The 23,990-nt window shown below is 43.4% G+C and overlaps 1 protein-coding gene across 1 annotated transcript in view; it reads left to right on the top strand.

Annotated features, from left to right (window-relative positions):
* SH3RF3 (SH3 domain containing ring finger 3) overlaps positions 1–23,990 on the top strand; it is a 422,296-nt gene that overhangs the window by 359,727 nt on the left and 38,579 nt on the right. Inside the window, exons 7-9 of the mRNA XM_030569277.1 lie at positions 82–252; positions 10,087–10,337; positions 18,255–18,589. Of these exons, the coding sequence (XP_030425137.1) occupies positions 82–252; positions 10,087–10,337; positions 18,255–18,589 (757 nt within the window). The remainder of the gene's footprint in view (positions 1–81; positions 253–10,086; positions 10,338–18,254; positions 18,590–23,990) is intronic.

The following is a 23,990-nucleotide window of genomic DNA, read 5'->3' as shown; positions in this document are numbered from 1 at the left end:
TGTTAGGCTGAAATAAGAACCTAACATCACTTGTTTTGGCATCATCTATACGCTCAGCATATGTGTAACTTCTCCCTGCAGCTACTTAGCTCTGTATGCATACAAGCCTCAGAAGAATGATGAGCTGGAGCTGCGTAAAGGTGAAATGTATCGGGTCATTGAGAAGTGTCAGGATGGCTGGTTCAAGGGGACATCTCTGAGAACGGGAATGTCTGGAGTCTTTCCAGGCAACTACGTGACTCCTGTTTCCAGGTGAGGAGGTTACTAAATAGCTCTGCATAGGAACAGGGGTGTACAGAGTGAAGGGCAGGAGTTCCTACTTCTAAGGAAAAATGAAAAATGGGTAGATTTAGTTTAAATTGCACACTCTTCCCCAAAAGCTTTATTAATGGCAATTTTCTACAATTAGCATCTTTGGTATCTTGGTTTGTTGATTTTGGTTTTAGAATCACTCACATTTTCAAGAGACATTATTAATTGTTTAAAATTACTACATTTACAGTTTATCTGGATTGCCCACCGCATTATTTTAAAGAACCTATGAGCTATGGAGTCCTTATCCAAAAAAAGGAACTAAAGGAGTTTTACAATAGAGATGAGAAAAATAAAGAGAGATTGTAGTTTGTTTTTCAACACCTCATCATTTGTAGTTTGGTTATGTAAAACCAAAACTGCAGAGTCCTTTGAATAGAGGTTCAATTTTATCAGAAACCCCCAAAGTTCAGAGGTGGAAGGTAAGTTTGATAAATTATTCCTGTTTCAGCCATCTGTGTATCAGAAATAGAACGGAGTGAAAAGAAACACGGCTTTGGATTTTGCAAAATTTCATTGGTCAGAGTTTTGTTTGGCAAAACCAAAACAAAGGCTGTTTCTGACAGCATTTTATAGAAAACCTGGAAAGTTGAGGGAAAAGGTCTAGGTAACTGATTTCAGATTTGATCCCTCCCTAGTTTACTGCAATATACAGTATGTGGTGCAGACAAAACTAAAGACAAGCATAAATTGTAAAGAAAAATAAATGAAGGGAGTCCAATGAAAACCAAACCAGAGAACCATTTCAAACTGGTATTTTTACTTGAACCAGAACCGAACCGAAACCATAATTTTATCCAACTTACTTAACCTGATTTGGAACCAAACTGAAAAAAAAAATGGGCTACTGGTTAAAGGTTCAGCATTTTTAAGCTCAATATTCTAAAAAATTACTGTGACCATATTTTCATTATAAAACAAGACAACAGAATAAATAGGCATGTAATTGGTGCTAGAAAGGCCTGCCCCAGTATATAGTAGAGCCTCACAGCAGTGTTGGATTAGCCACTGGGCCAACAGGGCCTGTGCCTGGGGCAGCCCCTGGAAAAATGGGCATGCCCCAACTTGCTCTGCCTGCCCACGGCAAGCCCCTGCACCCCGACCCCACTCAACAGGAGCACTGCGTGGGCAGGGGAAGCCCCCATTCTCCAACCTCGCAGGAGCTCTGGGTGGGCGGGGGAAGCCTCCATGCCCTGATCCAGCTCCCCAGTAGGAGCATGGAGGGAACTGCAGGCAGAATGGGTGGGGGTGGGCCCCCACTTGCTCTAGCCTAGGGTCCCACAAACCTGTTATCCACCTCTGTCTCAGAGTTACAAACACCTTGGAAATGAGTAGCAAAGAGTCCTGTGGCACCTTATAGACTAACAGAAGTTTTGGAGCATGAGCTTTCGTGGGTGAATACCCACTTCATCGTATTCATCCATGAAAGTTCATGCTCCAAAACTTCTGTTAGTCTATAAGATGCCACAGGACTCTTTGCTGCTTTTACAGATCCAGACTAACACGGCTACCCCTCTGATACTTGGAAATGAGGTTGGTTGTAATTCTGAAATGTTCAAAATTCTGAACAAAATGTTATTGTGGTTCTTTCAAAAGTTTACAACTGAACATTGACTTAATACAGCTTTGAAACTTTACTACGCGGAAGAAAAATGCTGCTTTTGCTTTATTTTTTTAGTAGTTTACATTTAACACAGTACTGCACTGTATTTGGTTTTTGTTGTTCTGTTTTGGTTTTGTTTTATCTCTGCTGCTGCCTGATTGTGTATTTCCAGTTCCAAACGAGGTGTGTGGTTGACGGGTCAGTTCATAATGCTGGTATATGTAACTCTGAGGTTCTACTGTAATGAGAAGAGAATGACATGACAATGAGAATAGACGAAGGCCAGCCCACAAGTGTAGGAAGGGAGGGAGGAAGTTTAGGAGCAGGCTGCATACCACACGAGGCAGCAGGGGGCCCCAGAGGCAAATCTCTGAAACTGCCCTGGGGAGTAATCAGGTGGAATCCTCCCTGGTCCCAGAAGTTAACAATAACTCTTCAAACCCAAGGAAAAATGTAGTAGCTCCCCAACCCTTCTGCACCTTAGGCAGGCCTCCTCTGACCCATCTCCAGTATCTGGGGCATTTCCTCTGGCCAGTTGCCCCACTTGAGCCCCCAAACTCAAATTTATTGTTTCACCGCAGAAGTTCAATATGACACAGCAAATATTAGAAGATGTTATTTTAGTTTGCTCAAACAAATTGTTCATAAAAAATAATTGTGTTTATTTGACAACATGAAAACACTAGGAAAACTCATGAAGTGGAAGATAAATGGTCAAAAATCAAAACAGTTTCAATTTTAAGTTTCAACTCTCTTTTCTGAATTACTTCCACTAAGATTGATATTTGATTCAAATTGGTTCAAACCAATAACTGAACCATTGTTTGGGTTTTTTCTGATGACTTGAACCAGAATTGAACCCAACACACTGACTGCAACTGAATCAGAACCTGAACCAAAACAAAATAAATATCGGTTCGACTCTCTGAATAACTGTAACATTGTTTTCACTTTGCCCCACCTGTAGTCTAGCTGACATTCTTAGGTTGCATTTCAGTGCCAAAAGAATTAACGCTATAGCTTTGTAATGCCTGAATTATTCATTCATCTAAATTTCTTTATCTGATTTTTATACAGCAACTTGGCTGCCTGCAGTACTTGACTCTTTAGCTCTTAACAAGTAAAAGGTTCATGCTGTGGTTTGGTGATCCGGATCAGCGAGACTTTGCTAAATGCAGCACGTCATAGCTAGAATAAGACACTGAAAAGTGCTAAAAGGCAAAAATGTTTTCTGCACCACAGGAGTTCTGTGATTAATTTTATGATCCATTAGAAATGAACGTGTAATTAAAACAGTCTGTTCACATATGCAGTACCTTAAATGAAAACAGCAAGAAAAATACTATAATAAACAAACTCTCCCATTTGTCTTTGATTTACCCGTTTTCCTTTCCTTCAACCAGCAAAACAAAGGAGAATGCTAGGGAGCGGGGTGGAGGGCTGTGCACGGCCAGTTGGGAACAGGGACAGAGTATCCAGGAAATGTACTAATTTCAAGTATCTCTCAGGCTCTCTCTGCTGGAGGGTGCCTATGGAATTCCCCAGCAGTGTTATTAAACCTGCAGGGGCGCATCTCTGCTTGTGAGCACAGAGGTGTGCATGTTGCTATATTGGTGAATCAAGCCTATTGCAGGTGATTTAGCCAGCTCTCTCTGACTCTTATTTCCTACTTGTCCACTTTTCACAATGTCATTGAGGGTGACACATAGCACCCAAAGGGGGCAAGGACCCTAGACAATGTGTCACCTCTTCCCTGTCTGGAAGCAGGGCCGTCCTTAGCCATAGGCAGAATAGGCAGCCACCTAGGGCACCACTAGGTCTGGGGGCACCGCTCTGCCGGGAGCCCGGACAGATGGGAAGCAGTGGAGCATGTAAGAGCAGGGCTGTTGGGTCCTAGAGAGACGAATGCAGCACAGTCTGAGGGAGGGGATTGGCTGCTGGGGTCTCTGGGAAGCGGTGGGGGAAGGAACTCACGTGCGAGTGTGACTCCTTCCCCTGACATGAGGTGAGGCAGACTCAGCGGCTCTGGCAGTATCCTTTGTTGTCCTCCATAACATCCGTTCTTCTCCCCCCTGCCCCATGGAGCACCCCACCTTTCTCCCTCCCCCCATGGAGCACCCCTCTTTCCCCGCTCCCATCCCTGGCTGCCTACTGAGGAATGAAAGTGAAAGTAACTCACTTCCTTGGCAGGCAGCCAGGATTGGAATGATCGCACAAGACTGGGCTGGGGATAGCCAGATAGCATGTGCAAAAAATCAGGACGGCGGTTGGGGTAGGGTGAGCAGATGTCCCACTTTTATAGGGACAGTCCCAATTTTGGGGTCTTTTTCTTATATAGGCTCCTGGTGCCTATATAAGACAAAGCCCCAAATATCGGGACTGGCCCTATAAAATCAGGATATCTGGATCTGGTCACTCTAGCTGGGAAGCTCATCTCTCCCCCAGGCGGAGCTGCACAGGGCAGGATGAGCTGTTGTGGCTCCATGGGTGCCCCATCCCTGAGATCAGATGCTGTGCTAACTTCACCATGGTCCGTTGGGCTGGCGGTGGTGCCCATTGGCGTGTGATCGGACCTGAGGGTTTGCTGCTGCTGTTGCCACTCTGCAGCTCAAGAGATGGATTTAGGGGTCCTGCAGTTTTCCACCTATCTCCTCTTCTACTGCAGCTGTTGGACCAGCAGGCTGGGGGGTTGAACCAAGCATGAAAGCAGTGCTGTGTTACCATTTAGATTGTCATTTAACAAATTTGTTTGCCAAAAATGCTTGCTAACAATTCTGAATTCAATTTCAATTTTTTTTAAATAAATATCTTAGCCAAAAACAGAAAATTAAGTTGTTGACAATTATTTGTGACAAGTCTGATATAGGGAAGGGAGTGGGCCAGTTTTCATCAGAGGAACAAAAAATGTTGACTGACTTTCCTATAGCCCTGTTACTGCTAAATAGAGCCCTCCAACAACTGTAATATGCTCATCTCCTTACTAGTGTATAGAGCAGGGGTTCCCAAACTTTAACAGCCCACGAACCCTTTTCACTAAATTGTGAAATGTCATGAACCCCCTCCTAAAAATGAATATTTTCAGGAATTTAAGTTTAAATTTCCTCAGTGTGATGGATGCCCCAACTCCCCGCCCCGCTCTTTCTGGGGCTCAGGCTGGGGTTCGGGCTGCCAGCTCCCCCACTGATGGGGGCAGGGCTCAGGCTGCCAGCCCCACTCTTCCTGTTATTCAGGCTGCCAGCTCCCTTGCTGACCACCAGGACCTGGGCTGCCAGCCCCAATTGCCCGACCCCACTCTCCCTGGGGCTTGGGCTACCAGCCCCGCGCACAGCGCTGGAGTTTGGGCTGCCGGCTCCCACGCTGACCACCAGAACTCGGGCTGCCAGCCCAAACTGCCCAGCCTTGCTCTCCCTGGGGCTTGGGGTGTCTACCCTGCCACTGGGTCCCACCTGCTGTCTCCAATGCCCCGGGTCCTCTGGCCACCATTAGTGAAATTTTTCTGGTGAACCCCCTGTAATGTTCTGCAAACCCCCAAGGGTTTGCGAACCCCAGTTTGGGAACCACTGGTATAGAGCAGGGGTCAGCAACCTACAGCACACGTGCCAAAGGTGGCATGCTAGCTGATGTTTGATGCTCTGGGGTTCCGGCTGCTGCCCCATTACCAGCCGGGGTCCTGGCCACCGGCCCCACTTAGCACCCGCTGCTGGCCTGGGGACCTCCAAGGAACCCCAGGCTGGCAGCGGGCTAAGCCGTCCGGTGGCTGAGACCCCGGCTGAGCCACTCAACCCACTGTCGGCCTGGGGTTCCATTCACTCAGCTGGCAGCAGGCTGAGTGGGACTAAATTCAACGAAAGAGAAAAACAAGAGCAACTAATAACAAAGTGCAGGAACCTAGAGCCTCCTGAAGCACAGTGATAGTTTTGATTAAAATGATCTTGAACTGTACTAAGAATTGAGTGCACTGTCATCAGTGTTGCCACATGGAAAATCAATGATGGACATTGTACAGTTTATTCATACCAGCAAACTTGTTGAGATATAGATATAGATAGATAGATAGATAGATAGATATCCTAATGTGTACATTGCCACTCGTTTTCTGTAACACAATTCCTGTAACAGTAGCATCAGGAGAACAGAGTTTCTCAAAATTAAAGCTCATTAAAAACTATCTCCGCTCTACAATGAGTCAGGAACACTTGATTGGTCTTGCTATTCTTGCAATCAAACAAGACATCACTTTGACTTTGTCATACAATGACATTATTACTGATTTTGCAGCCAAAAAAGCCAGAAAGATTGCTTTTAATTAAAATCTAATCCTTGTTTCAATACCTCTTCATATAAATTTCCAATAAAATGGTGACAAATTTAAAAAATTATATTATTTGCACCATTCTGTCAAATCAGAATTTTGTCTATAGTGCTACTTCTTTAGTGCTAGCCGATCAGCATTACAGTGTGCTTCATTAACTTAAACTGGTTTTAATAACATGCATGTGGCAAGTTTTCCAGTAGTGTAAGCTTATGTTTGTGTTGCTCAGAGCAAGTCAGGCACAGGGACACCAGTTTAATAATCCCGCCTAGGGCACCATAAATCCTAAGAATGGCCCTGTCTGGAAGTGGGGGGAAATGTTCAAGATTTTCCACATTTTCCAGTTTAAAAGAAACCCAGTTATACCACCGTGAAGATGGATTCAAAACAACATAAATAGGCAAACTTTATACAAAGTGAAAAAACGTAGAACTCTATGTTTCTATTGTTTTTCTTCCTTCTCTTTTTTATCTTCCTGTCTTCACATTTTTTGACTGTAGCATCTTGCATCCTCTTGTTAGTGTGTGTGTCCATGCTTCCCCTCAGACTTATTCCCTTTTAATTGTTTTCCCCCTTCACTCTCTTTCTTTAGGACTTAATATTTTCTTCTCTGGTTTGGCCTTTCATTCTGTCTAATTTGTATGTTCAGTGTTTCCCCTCCCTCTCCTCCTTTCCCCTCTCTCTGTCCTATTACACTTAAACTAAAGTCCTCTCACCCATCCAGCTTCCTACAGCCTGGTCTTAGCTCCCGTCCTTTAACTCCTTTCCCCTGGTCTGATTTCCTGCAATCTCTCCCCTCCATTTTCTCCAGCCCTAATAGTTCTCTCCCCCCCCTCCTGGGTCATGTCCTCATGTTCTGCTCTTTACCCTCTTCTCTCTCCTCCTCTTGTGGCTCTCAGTGCAGTGAGGTGGACAAGGGAGGGCACTGAGAACAGAATAGCACCAAAGCCATTTGCTCTGTTTCACAGCACTGCTGGGAAGTCAGAGGCAGGCACTTGGCTAGTGGAGAAGAACACACTATAAATGGAAGAGCAAGTAGAGTGCTGGCATCTGTACAGCACTTTCACCCCTTCTGACTGCAGTTACTAGGTCAGTGGGAGGGAAAGAATGAGACTTGGGGCAAGTCTACACTTAAAAAGCTGCAGCTTCGCTTTACTACGCAGATGGGAGAGCTGCTTCTGCTGGCGTAGTTAATACGCTTCCGCGAGAGGCGGTAGCTATGTTAACATAGTGCTTTCTACACCCAGGGTTAGGTCCATACAACTACATTGCTCAGGGGTAGAGATTTTCACACCCCTGAGCAGTTTACTTATACTGGTGTAAGTCTGTAGTGTTGACCAGCGGTTCTCAGCTGGGGTCCAGGACCCCCTGGAGGGCTCCGAGCCCATTCAGGGGGGTCGCGAGACCCCATTGCAGGAACCCAGAGCTCGAGCCCAGGTGGCCCCCAGCCATGGGGCTGAAACCCTGAGCCCTGGCGCCCCCCACTGCAGGCCTGAAGCCAGGAGCTTTGGCGTGAAGCTGGAAGCCCCGGCACCCCCAACCCCGGGGCTGATGAAGCCCCGAGTGCTAGTTGCCCCCCTCCCTGCAGTGCCAGAGCAGCCCCAAGGGCAGCCCCACATACCCCCACACTTCCTTCTCTACCCGCCCCAAGGCCCCAGCCCTTGGCCAAGTCAGAAGGGGGAAGCCAGAGTCGGTCAGTGCGGGCAGCTGCTGCTCTGGCTGGTACCATGGAGCAGGCGGCGTCCTCATTCCCTCGCCTGCTGTTGGTGCCCTGGGTTGTGGCTGCTGCTCCTCAACTCATGCAGCTAGTAAGAGCCACCCAGGCAGGGGGACCCAGCTCTGAGGCTGGCAGAGCCCTTGGAGACCAGTGACCATAGGGGAGCCATCCTGGTGCAGAGCCCCAGCTACCCCCTCCCTGAATCCTGAGCTACCCTCCACACAGCTCCAGCTACTCCCTCCCTGCACCCTGAGCTACCCCCTGTCCTCACACAGCCCCTAGCAACCCCCTCCCTGCACCCTGAGCTACTCCCTTCCCTCACACACCCCCTAGTGACCCCCTCCCTCCATCCTGCATTACCCTCCCTCTCGCACACAGCTCCTAGCTACCCCCTCTCTGCGGGGGTGAAAGTAACTTACAGGACTTACTGGTACAGCCAGAGCCTGAGGGGGGCGTAGCCTCATCTGGAAGAGGCGTGGCCTCTCAAGATTTAAAGGCCCTGGGGCACCAGCTGTGGCTGAGAGCCCCAGAGCCTTTAAATCAAACAGGGCTCCCAGCTGAAGAGGTGGCTGGGAGCTTTGCGGGGCTGGGGCAGGGATTTAAAAGGCCCAGAGCTCCTGCTGCTGAGGGGAGCTCTGAGCCCTTTAAATCCCTGCCCCAGCCTGGCCGCCAGAGCCGCAGTCGGGATTCAAAGGGCTCTGGGCTGCCTGCAGCTGCGGGGAGATCTGAGCCCTTTAAGTCCTGTCCCCAGCCTGGCCGCTGGAGCTGCGGCAAGGATTCAAATAGCTCTGGGCTGCCTGCAGCTGCAGGGAGCTCTGAGCCCTTTCAGTCTCAGCCGCAGCCGGGATTTAAAGGGCTCTGGGCTGCCCACAGCCCCGGGCAGCCCAGAGCCCTTTCAATCCCCGCCATGGAAGCCAGTGTAGTCCGGCATGGCATACTGGCTCTTGCCAGTACGCCGGACCGGACCGGACCGGCTTACTTTCACCTCTGCCTCTCTGTACCCTGAGTGGTTTTCAAACTTTTGGTGCGGAACCCCACCACACATAGTCCAGGCAGGCTGGGTGGTCTGCTGAGGTGAGTCAAAGGGCGGAGTTGGCGCTGCCTCCCTGAACCCTACTATGTGGAACCGGCCCAAGCCCTGCTGGCCCAAAGTATGTCTATGCCCAAGAGGGGGGCCTCAGAAGAAAAAGGTTGAGAACCCCTGGTGTAGACCTTGGTCAGCAGAGGAACAGGGTTCTGATGAACTGGCTGCATAAAGGAACAGTCTTGGCCCTGCATCCTCCTCTCTCTGCTTGCCCAGACAACATGGATAATCAAAGGGTTTGCAGGGCCAAGCAGGTAAGAGAAGGAAAATGTGTACAATGAGGGTGAGCTGCTAGGGCTGTGTTTTGCAGGGGTGGTTGGTTGGTTGCTTGCTTGTTTGCTTGTTAAACAGATCTCCCTTCCAGTAAGGTCAGTTGAGCTCACCTAGCCTCTAGGCTCACTTATCATTCTTCTGAATTAGAACTGGGTGAATGGGTCATGTGAAAATCCAAAGCCAGGCAAACCAGCTGTTTTTGAGGCTGCCTGCCCAAACCCGAACATCACCATTCTGATTCAACTGTCATCCTGTACGGATTTGGTGCTGCCCATCTTTTATTCCACATAAATTTGCATGGAGCTCAGGGCCTACGTTAATATCTTCACGGCTCATTTTAATTATTTTTTCATTGCCACCTGCAAACATAGCCATGCTGTACAAAATAGCATTTAGATGACGTCCGTTTGTTCTGGATTTAGTTGGTAATATGTAGATGTCTATTAGAATAAATTGAAGCAGGAATTCTGGATTTCAAACAAGTTAATGGAAAAAAAAAGATGATCCTTCTGTTCTTATAACATTTGTATCTTGTGCTGAACATTCAAACTTGAGAGATCCCCCGTGTGGGGACAGGGGAGAAGGTGCAAAATTCCACCAAAATACATATTTTTCTGGGAAATATAAACAAAATATAATACATAACCTTAAACTTCATTTTATTTTAATACCTTAATTTGTATCATGTCCCGCTTCAGGGGACTTCTGGTAGTTTATGGCAATCACTGCAGTATACGAGTAACTATGTCAACAGAGTTTTCACATTATACTTCCTTTCTCTTTAGAGTGCCTATAGGAGGTGGCCAGCCCAGGAATAGTTTAGCAGGCGGGGCTCAGACAATAAAAGGATCCCCAGGAGCTGTTCACCCAGGAGGTGCAAGTCTTACAAACACGGCCACTGCTGTCAGACCTGTTGTTCCAATCACTGTTCCTCAGACACATCCCCAACAACAGACAGCGTCTCCTCAGATGAATAACTGCATGAGGTATTCAGCCCAACAAATGGTCAGCCAGACTCGCAGTGCCATGCAGATGGGTAGGTATAGTCTCCCTAATGCCTCTTGCCTTACCTTCTCAGAATTTGACATTGTATCCCGCGTGAACAAGCCACTGGAATCCTATTGTACCTACAAGTTTCCTTTGCAAGTGTTTCATTTTAGTCAAAGCTCAGCCCTCTGTAATAGGATATGTTTTATTGCTTGTAATATTTACAGACTTCTATTGATCTCTGGGAACTATGCTGTGTTTATCAGATTGTGCTGTTGTCACAGCTGAAATAGATTACAATGGTTACAAATATTTACATAATTTATTTTAGAGAATAAAGCATCCTGCATACTAAGAAGATTAACATTTCTAAGTCCAGTTGGCTTCGTGACAAAAAAAATTACTGCACTTATCACAAACAAGTAATATGTGACTTAAAATTAAGAAACATTTCACTGGGCTTCAAGGGTGAAAGTTATATATTAGGCAGAAGAGGACTCAGCACTTGTGGTAAGGGAAGATATCCAAAAAATAGTGCCACCTCTTTGAAATGTGAATAAGAGGTTTGCACAGCAGGGGACCAGTGTTGTTTCTAGTTTTCCTTTTTGATGCAAAGCATGGGTTTTCTGAAGCATACTGCTTTCCTGATGTTAAATAGCTGTAATGTTGAGTGAATTAAAAGTAAATTACATGGTAGATCTTTACGGCAAAATGTAAAGCTGTTTTGTTTTTAATATTTTATGGTGACTTGAGCCCTTGTGTTTTATAAAGACTGAGCTAGAGAAGCACTGGGAATGCTGGCAACTGAAGATTTTAGATTCAGAACAGACTAGACAAAGTCTGCTACTAGCTAAGACATAGATTCTCAGGTTAAGGCCAGAAGGGACCATTATGATCATCTAGTCTGACCTCCTTATAACTCAGGCCAAGTGGACAAGTAATCAAATCCCCATGAATCTAAATCTTATTTTACTGAAAAGCAGCATGGACTCTTTTTCTTTGGTTGTAACACATAGTGGCATCTCTTTACATGCATAGAACTCACGCTACAATATCCTCTAAGTATCATAATTCGTTTTTTGTAGTTCAGAGAGAAGATTCATAGACTCCAAGGCCAGAAGGGACCATTGTGATCATCTTATCTGACCTCCTATACAACACAGGCCATAGAACTTCTCCAAAATAATTCTTAAAGTGTATCTTTTAGAAAAACATCCAAACTTGATTGGAATATTGCCAGTGATGGAGAATCGACCACAATCCTTTGTAAATTGTTCTAATGGTTAATTACTCTCACTATTAAAAATATGCTCCTTATTTCCAGTCTATTGGATCATGTTGCACCTTTCTCTGCCAGATTAAATAGTCCATTATTGACTATTTATTCCCTATGTAGTTACTTAGACTGTAAAGTAGTCACTCCTTGACCTTCTCTTTGTTAAACTAAGTAGACTGAGCTCTTTGAGTCTGTCACCATAAGGGATGTTTTCTAATCCTTTAACCATTCTTGTGGCTCTTCTCTGAACCCTCTCAAATTTATCAACATCCTTCTTGAATTGTGAACAGCCAAAATGGGATACTGTATTCTAGCAATGGTCTCACCATTGCCAAATACTCCTACTCGAGATTCCCTGCTTGTGCTTTTGGCCACAGCATCACATGGAGTTCATGTTCAGTTGGTCATCCACTGTGACCCCCAAATCTTTTTCATAGTTATTGCTTCCCAGGATAGAGTCCCCCATTGTGCAAATATAACCTACATTCTTTGTTCCTACACGTATACACTGACATTTGGCCATATTAAAATACATACTGTTTCCTTGAGCCAAGCTTACCAAGCAATTCAAATTGCTCTGTGTTAGTGACCTGGCCTCTTCATTATTTACTCTTCTGACAGTTTTTTTGCCATCTGCAAACTGTATCAGTGCTGACTTTGTTTCTTTCAGGTCATTAATAAAAATGTTAAATAATGTAGGGCCAAGAACTGATCCCTGTAGAATCCCATTAGAAATGCACCTTTTCAATTATGATTCCCTGTTTACAGTTACGTTTGGAGTCCTATCAGTTAGCCAGCTTTTAATCCATACACTAGGTGCCATATTAATTTTATATCTTCTAGTTTGTTAATCAAAATGTCATGTGGTACCAAGTCAAATGTCTCACTGAAGTCTAGGTATAGTACCTCAACACTACAGTTTTGGATGATAAAGGTAGTAATCTCATAAAATATATATCGAGTTAGTTTGACAGGATTTATTTTCCATAAACCCATGTTAATTGGCATTAATTCTTTATTAATCAAGTCCTGTATCAGCTGCTCCATTATCTTGCCTGGGATTGTTGTCAGACTGACAGTCTATATTTACCTGGGTAATCCTGTTTATCCTTTGCACAACATTAACTTTCTTCTGGTTTTCTGAAACTTTTCTGGTGTTCCAAGACTTATTGAAAACCAGCATTAACAGTCCAGCAAGCTTCTCACCCAGCTGTTTTAAAACTCTTGGATGCAAGCTATCTGGACCTGCTGACTTAGATATGTCTAACTTTAGTAGTTGCAGTTTATCACCCTCCTAAGAAACTGGCGGAATAGAAAGTGTTGTTATATATGACTACGTTGTGACAGGTTGGACCCCATCTTCTGGGATGTCACTTGATATGCTTGGGCCCCCCTCAGCCCTCTGGCCCTGCCACTTTGTGTTTCCCTTGCACTGGGTTGCTGTGCCAGGCTCTCAAGCCCCTTTCTAGCACACAGCCAGGCAAGACCACAGCCACCTGCAGACACAGACTACAGTCAGATCTGTGTGAGCGGATTCACCCAGAACTCACATGCACACCCACTGTGGAGAGGTAAACCCCAGATAATATTGTGTTGCGCTGTATAGAAAGATTTGCACAGCACAAGCTGATAAAAATTCACCCTCTCCCTCAATGTGAAGAGAGATATGCACAGCTTGTTGCCCCCCCAGATATGGATTGCACAAACTGGGTTATGTTATAAACAAGAAATAAGTTTATTAACAATAAAAGGTACATTTTAAACGATCATAAGGGATAGCAAACAGAACAAAGCAAATTACTAAGCAAATCAAACAAAACACACAAACTAAGCTTGACTCACTAAAGAAGATTACAAAACGTAATTTCTCACCCTAAATGTTGCATTAGGCAGAATGCAGAGTTTCTAGCTCAGCGTTCTGGTTATTTCTATTTACTGACTATTCTCCTCTGTCTCAGTCTGGATTCAGCCCTTGTCTTTCCCACAGCTCAGTTCCTTTGTCTCTTTAGGTACTTTCAGTAGACTTTCTTCGTGGGCAGGAAGGAATGGAGAAGAGTCCTGTTTGCCTTACTCCCCAGCCTTAAATAAGATTTACATAAGGCAGGAATCTTTTGTTTCCCGGTCTTGACCTCCCCCTCCTTTTGGTGGAAAAGTACTAGAAGTCCAAGATAGTGTTTAGTACCAGGTGACAGGACCATCTGACCTAGTAGTGTCACAGCTACATCCCAGGATGCCTCTCAGGAAGGAGAGAGATTAGTATCTTTAAAGTATAGTATATAAGTATCTATAAAAAATGTTTCTTCCCAATGGCCCATCAAAGCTGAGGCCTCTTGTCTGGTGGGTGTCTCCAAAATACACACACAGTTGTAGTTGTTACATAGCTAATATTCCTAACTTTAGATACAGAAATGATACATGCATACAAATTGGATAATCACATTCAGTAAATCATAACCTTTCCAATGACACCTTACAAGACCCATCTTGCATAAAATATATCTTAGTTAGGCCATATTCATATCATAACCATATTTCTATGAAGAATAGGTATGTAATGTTACATACATTACCTGTTTTCCCCCCAAATACAGACTAGAGATATCTATTAAATGTCTTCTTTTTGTGTATTATTGATAATTTTACCACTACTATCTAGTAATGGTCCAGTACTATTCTTATGATTCTTTTATGATTCTTTTTATTCCTAATAGATTTAAACAATTTCTTCTTGTCTGTAAGTCTGCTGGCCATAGTGTTCTCCTTGTGTCCCTTTTCTTCCCTTATCAATGTTCTGTAAGTGCTTATTTCTTCCTCAGATGACCAGATCAGCAAGTTCTCCAGATTGCCTCTCCACCGCGGAGTGCTTGTTGGAAAGTAGCATTAAATATGTCACTGTGTCATGTATCTTGTAATAGTAACCAAGTTAGCATCGGTTACACAGATCTGGCAGTACAATATATCTTTGGCTCTCTGGAAACTTTTAGGAAGTTCCTGTTGCTTCAGATGGCCATTCTGCCATAAAGAAGTATTCTCATGGAGCTAAGACAGGATGCGGTTGCAGGATAATATTAACCCAGGTAGATGCATTAGACCCTCCCTTTCCCATGTCTCAGCTAATCTGTGTAGCTACCTTCTGCCTTCAGAAGCTACCTGCCAGCACTCCCTGCATTCTCCTTGTCCCATGTTGTTTTGAGACCACATCTCAATATCCTTCCAACATCTTGGCATGCAGATTAGTCAGAGAGCAGAATAAATCAGGAAATATAGCTCTCCTGGCACTTAATTTTTTGTGCTTCTCATACTTTCCATGGGTATTTGAGGTTTATTTTAAAACCTCTCTCTCTATATATATAATACACAATATGTAATTCACAGAGTAAAGGGAAAATTTGCAGAATTTCCAACGTTGACTTAAGGAATACTCCAGTTCAATTTCTCTTTCACCAATCCACAATGGCCATAATAGGCTGCTGTCCAGTAGCCCAAATCCTACAGAGCTCTTCTGCATCTCGTCCTGCAGAGTGAAGAAACTTAATCCTATGTCTTAAAAAAATATGACGGTACTTCCAATAAAAGAAAATTATACAATATTCAAGTCATGCTCTTGTTGGCTTGCAATATACATGAATAACAAATCAATTTTTTTTCACAAATCCACTAATGTAGAAATACAGAAAATGAAATATGAGCAGTCCAGAACAAAAATAGTCTTCAGTGAACATTGCTAATTAATAGCATGATTGGTACAGCACAATCTAAACCCACAGATGTTTAGAACAAGACAGCTATAGACTGTAGAAGCCGTGCTCACAGCTGAGTTTTCTCCGACCATTTCTTTTGCTGTTTTTGGCACTGTCAGTTTCCTTGAAACCTAAAAACGCTGATGCCTGTATTAAACAAACAATGCGTGTAAGTATGACTATCGAATCAACCTTAAATCTAGAGGGAGGCAGCGGCGTGCAATGAAGTTCCTTCATTTGTATTCTTATCCCAGAAATCTATAGAAATACCATTTCACCTTGGAACCAATCTGGCTGTAACAATATTTTCAGACCTTGAACACTGGCCTTCCGCTTGTAAAAGGCTGCAAGATTTGATTTCTTGTAGCAGGACTTGCACATTACACAAAGCCCAAACAAGAGTGCCACTCGATTAGCCTACCCACAAATACAATTTGTACATAAAGATTGGGAGGGGATGAATTAGGTGGGAGTAAATCAATAGTACCCATTTCTAACCTGAATTTGGAGATGGCCCATATATTTTGTTACATGTTGTTAGGTAATTGAGGTAGGGAAGACAGTAAAAAAGCCAATGACAATCTGGAGAAAATCCAAGTTTGTGGACTCTTCCTGTTCCTCGAGGACAAGGTTACAAAAAAATTCAAGACAAATAAGTGACAGTTTGCTAAATTCAACATGAATAAAAAGAAACTCTGTTGGATCAGGGAATAACTGGGAAAGAGAATCATACCAATATAGGAGTTGCTGTACTGGAATATATCAGGGGTCCATCTAGCATAGGTGTCCATCTAGTGGATTGCCTTCCAAAGGTGGGTAATATCTGATGCTTCAAGAAGAGGTTAAAAAAAATCTCAAGAGGCATCCATTGTTGTGTGTATAACATGGGAATAAGATTAGGGTGGAATTGCTTCATGACCTCAGATGGTGATCAGTTGGTCTGCTGAGCATGGGGATGGTGCCCTTTGCCATTTTAAACCCTAGCGATGTAAGAGCAGGTGCTATTCTGACAGATATGAACAGAAAATCCTTTTTTGAATTTTACTAGAATAATGCTTTTCAGTAATATCCCATGACAGAACTCCACAGATTGGTTTTAATGCTACATAAAAAGTATTCTTAAGAAAGGGGATTTTAAGAGAACTACTGAATTGTTTAAGTGTTGGGAATGCTTAACTCTGGCCTATTCTTCTCCACTGTACAAAGCAACAAACCCACCTGGAGATCAGAAAAGACTTACGCATGGAAATGAAACTGAAGCTCTGTGTTATACTTCTTGACACATGAAGCATTCTGTAGTTTCCTGGATCCTTGGAGAGCCGGCATTGCTAGTCAGTGTGTTGTAGTTATTGTTATAGAGAGGAGCAGTAGTTCCCTGAGTCGTGGTGGTGATCTGCTGAGGTGAAGTGGAGTTCACCTATCTGGGGAAGGAAAACTAAATGGTTTTGCATAGTCCCTTTAGGACTTTCCTGGCAGAAACCAAGCTGATCTCAACTGTGCTTTAATGATCGGCACTACGTAACTTGTCTTGAACAGCATAGTAATTTACTATTCTCTTTTTTAAAGTGCCAGTACATTTTAAACCTAAAATATTGTACAGTTTTTGGTTTCTTTAAATCACAGTTCAGAAATACAAGATCAGTTTCAATAATCTAAATTAGTCCCTGTTGATGTAAGTTTAACAGTTGGGAACTCCAGAAATGATCAAGGAGTTAACAGTAACTATTAGAGTGAAGTAGGAATTTATTTTTAAAATGGAATATATTTGTGTTTACCTTAAAGAGTAAATACACGGACACTCAATGATTGTAGAAGTCAACAGTACACTCAGTGGGCTGTTTACAAGATATGGTAGGAATTGTGGGGTTTTATTTTAAAACACTGTGTGTTTCGTAAGAGGGAAATACTTTCAGGTAGAGCCACATGAGTAACCGATGTTTTGATTCACTGGCAGTTCTGAAAAATTGGAGAAAAAAAATCTGTTTGACCTGAACCCCACATTTTGTGTCGGTAGCGGTGCTGTCCCTCTCCTCACCACACATACTCTTATACCTGAAAGCCCAGTGGCTAGGGCACTCACCCGGGAGGTGAGAGACAGGAGACCTAAGTTTGAATCCCCACCCTGGACTGGAGATGTAAATCTCGGTTTCCTCATGCTCAGGTGAATGCACTAGCCACCTGCAGGCTATCTGAGGGTAGGTCTCTTTCACTCTCCCTTGAATCTGTTCCACTTTGTTTAAAATACTTAAATTTTCATTGAGATAGGGACCTGTCCCCGTTCCCAGGTAAGCACTCTAACCGTGGGCTATAAAGTCACTCTCATGCTCTCTGTCTGGGATCTAATGACAATTCAGGTATTTTATACAAAGTGGAACAGCTTCAGCAGGATAGACTGAGAGAAAACTACATCAGAAGAACCAGTAGCCTAGTGGTTAGGACACTCACCTGGGTTCAAGTCCATGCTCCAGAGTGGGAAGGCGAACTTGTCTCCTATGTCCTAAGTGAGTGCCCTACTCACAGGGATGTTGGCTTCAAGGGAGGCTGGCAGCACCACAACCTCCTCCTTTTTGTGAATGGTGCCCTTATGAATGTAGCCCAGAAAACCAAAAAGTGTCATTTTTATAAATGTCAAAACGATTTAAACATTACTGAAATATTTTCTTTGATTGAAACAATTTGCCAAAGTCGACACAAATTCGCACAATGTTTTGGTTGACCTGAATCTGCATTTTTCAACAAAAATAGGTTTGGAATAAAAATTTTGCCCCACTCTTCTTCCAATACAATACATTCAGATGTTAAGATAAACTTTTACCTCTCCTGTGGACAGTCTAACACTAGGGAGTAAAGTATGTTTATCATAAAGTAAATAAAATTATCTGTTACTTTGACCTGTATCAGTACTTACAAGCTTCATTCTTTACTGTGCTTTCCTCCTGTTATTCTTCAGTAGCACACCCCTCTGCCCAGGTACCGGAGCGGCCCACGGCAACCGTCTCACCACTGAGAACCCAGAACTCTCCATCCCGTCTCCCAGCCACAGTGGTTAGGTCACACTCCATGGCTTCTCCACAACATGTCCACCAGTCCCCTGTCCAAGTTATTCCTGGAGCACAGTGTGCCAGGCCCATCATTCCTCTCACTTCAGCAGCAGCAGCCATTACTCCTCCAAATGTCAGTGCGGCCAACTTGAACGGGGAGGCAGGAAATGGGCCGATCAGTGGCTTGGTGACTTGCAGCCCAACCAACACCTCCTGCAAAGCAGAGGAGAGGAAAAATGAAAAGGTAATTGCCTTCTCTGGTGTAGTTAGCAATGGGGGAAGCAGCGTACCTTTTTGAAAATCTTAAATGATATGTGACTTATTTTCTTCTTCTGTTTCCACCGAACATCCTTGCTAAACCCATATAGTTTTGATTAATGCCTCTTGTATGTGTGAGGAGAGATGTGATAGTTTTCCTGGTTAATCTGTCAAACTCGCATGTTTAACAAGCTTGCTGAGCCTGCATCTTGTCTGCATTTATAGACTAAGGTTTTTCCTAGCTAACTGTCTTAGAAAAAGATATAGAAACAATCCTCTATAGGTGTCAATGGTCCCCCAGCCCAACGTTTAAATAAGGAAAGCAAAGGACAAACATCAAGAGATGCTTTTGCTTACCAGGTTTTCTATGAGAGGCAGAAGCAGCATTTCATCATGTAACCACTGGGCATCCACATCTACAACTATTTTCATACTTTTTAAAATCTGTTCATTGGTTATACTGTAGCATTATCCACTTGCACGTGAGAAATGAGTTTTGCTGTTAATCTGTTACATTTCTACCTTCTGACACTTTACTTGGTTGGTGTCTGAATCTTACAGTTTTGAAATAGCATAGAAAGACGTTGGAGAGACAGGCTTCACAACCAGGTGGCCAAGTCAGAAACTATCTGTCTAATTACATGGAAGATGTTTTATGAGGTACAAACCTTGGGTGCTGGTGATGGAAGCATAATAGAACACTGACATGTAAATGGTAGGAGCTGTTAACAGTTCTGTAAACATCTCCATTTCTTTCAGAAAATTGCATTGCCATGGTTCAGTGAAACAGAGAACTGGATTAAATATGACTCATTGCAGTATGTGATTGATACATTGTAGATTCAAGCTTCTAGGAATCAACACTGGAAACAATATTTCAACGTCTGCGCCTTAAATGTGTTGCTAATGAAAGCCAGGGCTTTAAACATTGTCAGCCTTTTAGACTCTTAACAAATATTTTGCTTTCACCCAGAGTTTACCCTTTGCAAACAGTTCCCATATTTCAACTCTGAGAGTTGTTCACTGGACACCATAGCAGAGCCTACTGATAAACTAAGCCTGGAAGCAAACTGTGGCTTGTGTTTGAACAGCATGAGAGGTGAGGAGTTTAGCTTTCTCCTGGATTTGCAGAATATTTTTTTCCTAAATTCACTAAGTCACTCCATAGTGACAGACATGCATGGGATAAACATTTACTGCATACACAGTAATGCCATGTTTGGAGATCTCCCGAATGTGCTGAAGGAAACTTGGTAAATATGACATGTGCTCAGGTTCACAGATAAATACTAGTTTCACAAAGATGCGGAATGGGAGTTTTAAAATCCTCTTTTAATCCTCTCTCTTGAGTATCTTCCTGATATCTTTCAATAAAGAGAAGAAGGGCATTGAATTCTGCCCTGGATGTGAAATTTAGGTATCTGTTTCCAACGACTGAATTCCCAACTAACACTGAATGTTCCATGATACATGACCAGTAGAATACCTTTTTACTTGCAACCCAAGTTACTACTTTTGTCAGGGAAAGAAAACCTACAGTATATTGGCAAATTTAGTGGGAGATTTGTGTTACCTCAGAAATGTGTTCCTCATCAAGGCTTAATGCAGTGGGATTTTGGTTCTTTTTAAAAAAAACTCAAAAAGGAATCCGAATGTCTGTACATTTTTGTTGATAGATTTCTGGTAAGATTCCACATTAAAACTATACAGGCCCAGTTACACTGTATTGTTTTTGAAAATATTTGTAAATTCATCCAAACATATAAAGCTTAAATTTATTGACTTTGTCTGAGGGAAAATAAAAGCCATATGATTATTTGATCTTTATGGACAATACTCAATAAACTAACTATATATTTCAGTATTGCAAAGTATTGCAGAAAACTGATAGTCCTTGCAAAAAATTGTGGCAGATGAAGTGATGATTAAAATGATAAATTGGAATCTTAGAATCTTGTTCTTCTCCTTCTGAGGGAGAGAGAGGCATATAAATGTGATGTGCATTGAGCAATAGACCCCAAATCTAGTCATATAGCATTTCATTCTTATCTTATCCCCTCTTCTTAGAAGTCGTGATTGAGGCTTGTCCAGTCCAAACTATGCACCTATTATCTGCACAATCAGAATAAAATCTGAACAGAATTTTTAGGAAGTTAAAATTTAGGCTAGTATCAGAGAGGTAGCCATGTTAGCCTGGATCTGTAAAAAGCAACAAAGAGTCCTGTGTCACCTTATAGACTAACAGATGTATTGGAGCATGAGCTTTCGTGGGTGAACACCCACTTCGTCAGACGCATGTAGTGGAAATTTCCAGAGGCAGGTATATATATGCAAGCAAGCTAGAGATAACGAGGTTAGTTCAATCAGGGAGGATGAGGCCCTATTCTAGCAGTTGAGGTGTGAACACCAAGGGAGGAGAAACTGCTTTTGTAGTTGGCTAGCCATTCAAGATTTAGGCTAGTGACAGACTTAAAGCCACTTGTTACTGGAGAAGAACCTGAGCCACAAGGTTGAGATTCCGGTCTGGATAGCGACAGAGGTCAGCCATACAGTTCAGATATGAGCACAGTCCAAACATCCTCAGATTTTGTTGTGAGTTTAAAGGGTGGCAGCAAAAGTCATCACCAAGGTTGAGTTTTTCAGAGTAGTACAGGGGATAGAGCCACTCATCTCCCATTAAATTTAATCCCCGGGGACAGCTTTTAAAATCTCAGACATCAATCCTCTGTTTCAACCTATTTTTGAAACATCTTGGCCAAAACTTTCCAACCTGGCAAACTTCAGAAACTAAATTCATATTTAGGCTCTATCTGAAGGTCACTGATTTTCAAAGGAGCTGAACATCCTTTGACTTCACTGGGAGCCACTCACAGGTCAGAAGGCAGAATTTGGCCAATTGCAGGGGTTCACATTAACTGTGCAATTGCAGTCTTCACTCAGCCTTACACCATCTCCCACATTTCTCACTCCTAGGACTAACAGATCCCTCCCTGACACGGAGGAGACCCCACAAGAATACCAGGCTGGGGGCAGAATAGAGGGAAGCGAGTAGAACAGAAATCAAAGGGGCAACAATGTAAGGGAGGCACAAGAGGAGAGACAGGCCAGTAGTAGAAGTTGGGAGGCATAACAGGAATCACTGCACAGAACAGCAGGAGGGGTGGAAGCAAAGGGGTAGAACAAGAGGATGAGGGGCACAGTGGGAGTCATGAAGTGCTGGGCAAAGGACAGGGAGAGGGACACATGATATACACCAGGAAGGAGGGGCAAAGAAAGACAGATGGGGGAGAAAGCCCTGTAATTATCATAGCTGCCTAAAGCAGCTAGACACCAAACCCCTCAGGCACCAGTAGCCTGCCAAATGTGCCACCACTCAGAGGCAAGCCCTAAAGGTGCTTCAGCAGTTAGACCTAGGTGAATTGAAAGGGTATTTTACTAGTGCTGGCAGGAAAAGGGAAGCTTGCAAATATCCTGGGTACAGAGGGTTAACCAGTTACAGTTCAAGATGAGCAATAGCGGTTCTGGTTGGGCCCCCTGTGGCAGCCCAATCAAGAATTAGGGCTCTTCAGACGTATAGCCTGGAGTGCCCTCTCCAGTCCAGTCTCTGTCCAAGGAAATGGAAGTGGAAATTCCAGGCCAGAATTGCTTAATGGTGTGACTCTTCCTGGGGCCCCTTTGCACTAGCTCCCTGCCCAGCCACTGCTACTCCCTCATAAGTAGGGGTCTACCAAATTCGCAGCCGTGAAAATTGCATCATGGACCATTCTGGTCTCCCCTGTGAAATCTGGTCTCCAGCCACCCAGCTCTGAAGGCAAAGCAGAGAACAGTGGCTGCTGCCCATGTGCCCATCTCTGAAGACAGCACTGCCCGCCAGCAGCATCAGAAGAGAAGTAAGGGTGGCATGGAATTTAAGTAGAACCCAAAGATTCAAGTAGACCTCTACTCATATTTCTTATATAGACTTGCACCCAGCTGTCATATCCAGCAGCCATAGCCTGTTCCACATGCAGCTCTACATGCATTTCCTGGGAGGTCCCTGCAACCGGCTGCTTTCCAGCTCCTGGCTCACGATGTGACTGCTGTTTTCCAATAGTGCCCAATCACTTCCTGGGTGAGGATCCTTCCTCTTAAATGGCCAGGAGAAAGGGAAGTGCAGTGGGAATGCAGCTAATGGGAATAATTTTCCCTTGCCAGAAGTGTCTTGTCATTTCCTGGGCCAGAGTCTTTTCTTCTACCTAGCCAGGGGAAAGAAGATGTTCAGTGGTGAGAGGGCGATGATGAATTGTAGTTTCCTGCTTAGCGGTTTCACCACAGACCTCCCATCATATAGATAAACACTATTCTGCTCCAGGAACAAAATATCACCACTCCAGGCTGGGGATATCCAAACAAATCCCTTTCCAGTGGATTGAACAGAGACTCTCTAAAATGTCACTGGGTCAGAGGGAAAATAACGAAAAATAAAAGTGAATGCAAACTGCTTCATTTTATGGTAGAGATTGTGTTTGAGTTTCTTCAGTTACTTATCTAGTTAATTACTAACTAGTTACTAACTCGATCTGTAACTGTGATCCCTACTAAACTTTCTGAATCCCCACCTCCCCCGTTTGAAAGAATGAGAGGGAGATCTCAGCAGGGGAATGAAACTAAAGACCTGTGTTGTGTTTTTTAAATCATAGACCCTATCTCTTCAATCAGGATGAGTGTTTTCTAAATTCAACTGGTAGAATGCAGCTGAGAGCATGCAATTATAGCATAGTCTTTAGTTCCACCTCAGCCAATTCCTTGTATTATAGCTTCCTTTTCTCTCTCTCTCTCTCTCTCTCTCTCTCTCACTCACACACACACACACACACACAAACAAACAAACTAACTCTCTCTGTTTAGCACCTCTGATAAAGCCACTTAGTTGAATGAATTAATGCATTTCTCATTAAACATGCACCTTATTACTTTAATCAAATCAAGCAAGTCACACTGGGTGGTTTGACCACTCTAATTAAACTTTCTGTCAAATCCACTCATTTCATTTTTGATGAGAATTTTGATTAAATTCCTGTAAACGTCTGGCACCGTGTCTGCTAAAGTTGAGGATAAGTGATTGCTTTTGTGAGCAGCCTGTTAATTTATCATACATTTTACTGACTCTTTTTTGCTTTAACAGTCAGAATGTACAAAAATGTTTGAAAATTGGCAACCCAAAATTAAACAGTTGTTCTAAGTGTAAAGGAAAAAAATCTGTTTGCAGCTTTAAAATAGGGTAAAACCAAGAAATGAGTTCCTAGAATCTGTGCAGTAGCTGCATAAATCTGTTAAACAGATCGCAGCAATGGGGAAAACATATATTGCTGTTTATTGATGTTCAGGTAACGAGATTTTCAGAAAGG

The sequence above is a fragment of the Gopherus evgoodei genome, chromosome 1 (genome assembly GCF_007399415.2).
Source record: "Gopherus evgoodei ecotype Sinaloan lineage chromosome 1, rGopEvg1_v1.p, whole genome shotgun sequence".
Lineage (NCBI taxonomy): Eukaryota > Metazoa > Chordata > Testudines > Testudinidae > Gopherus > Gopherus evgoodei.
Note: the sequence above shows the minus strand (reverse complement) of the source record. Positions and strands in the feature narration are given on the sequence as shown.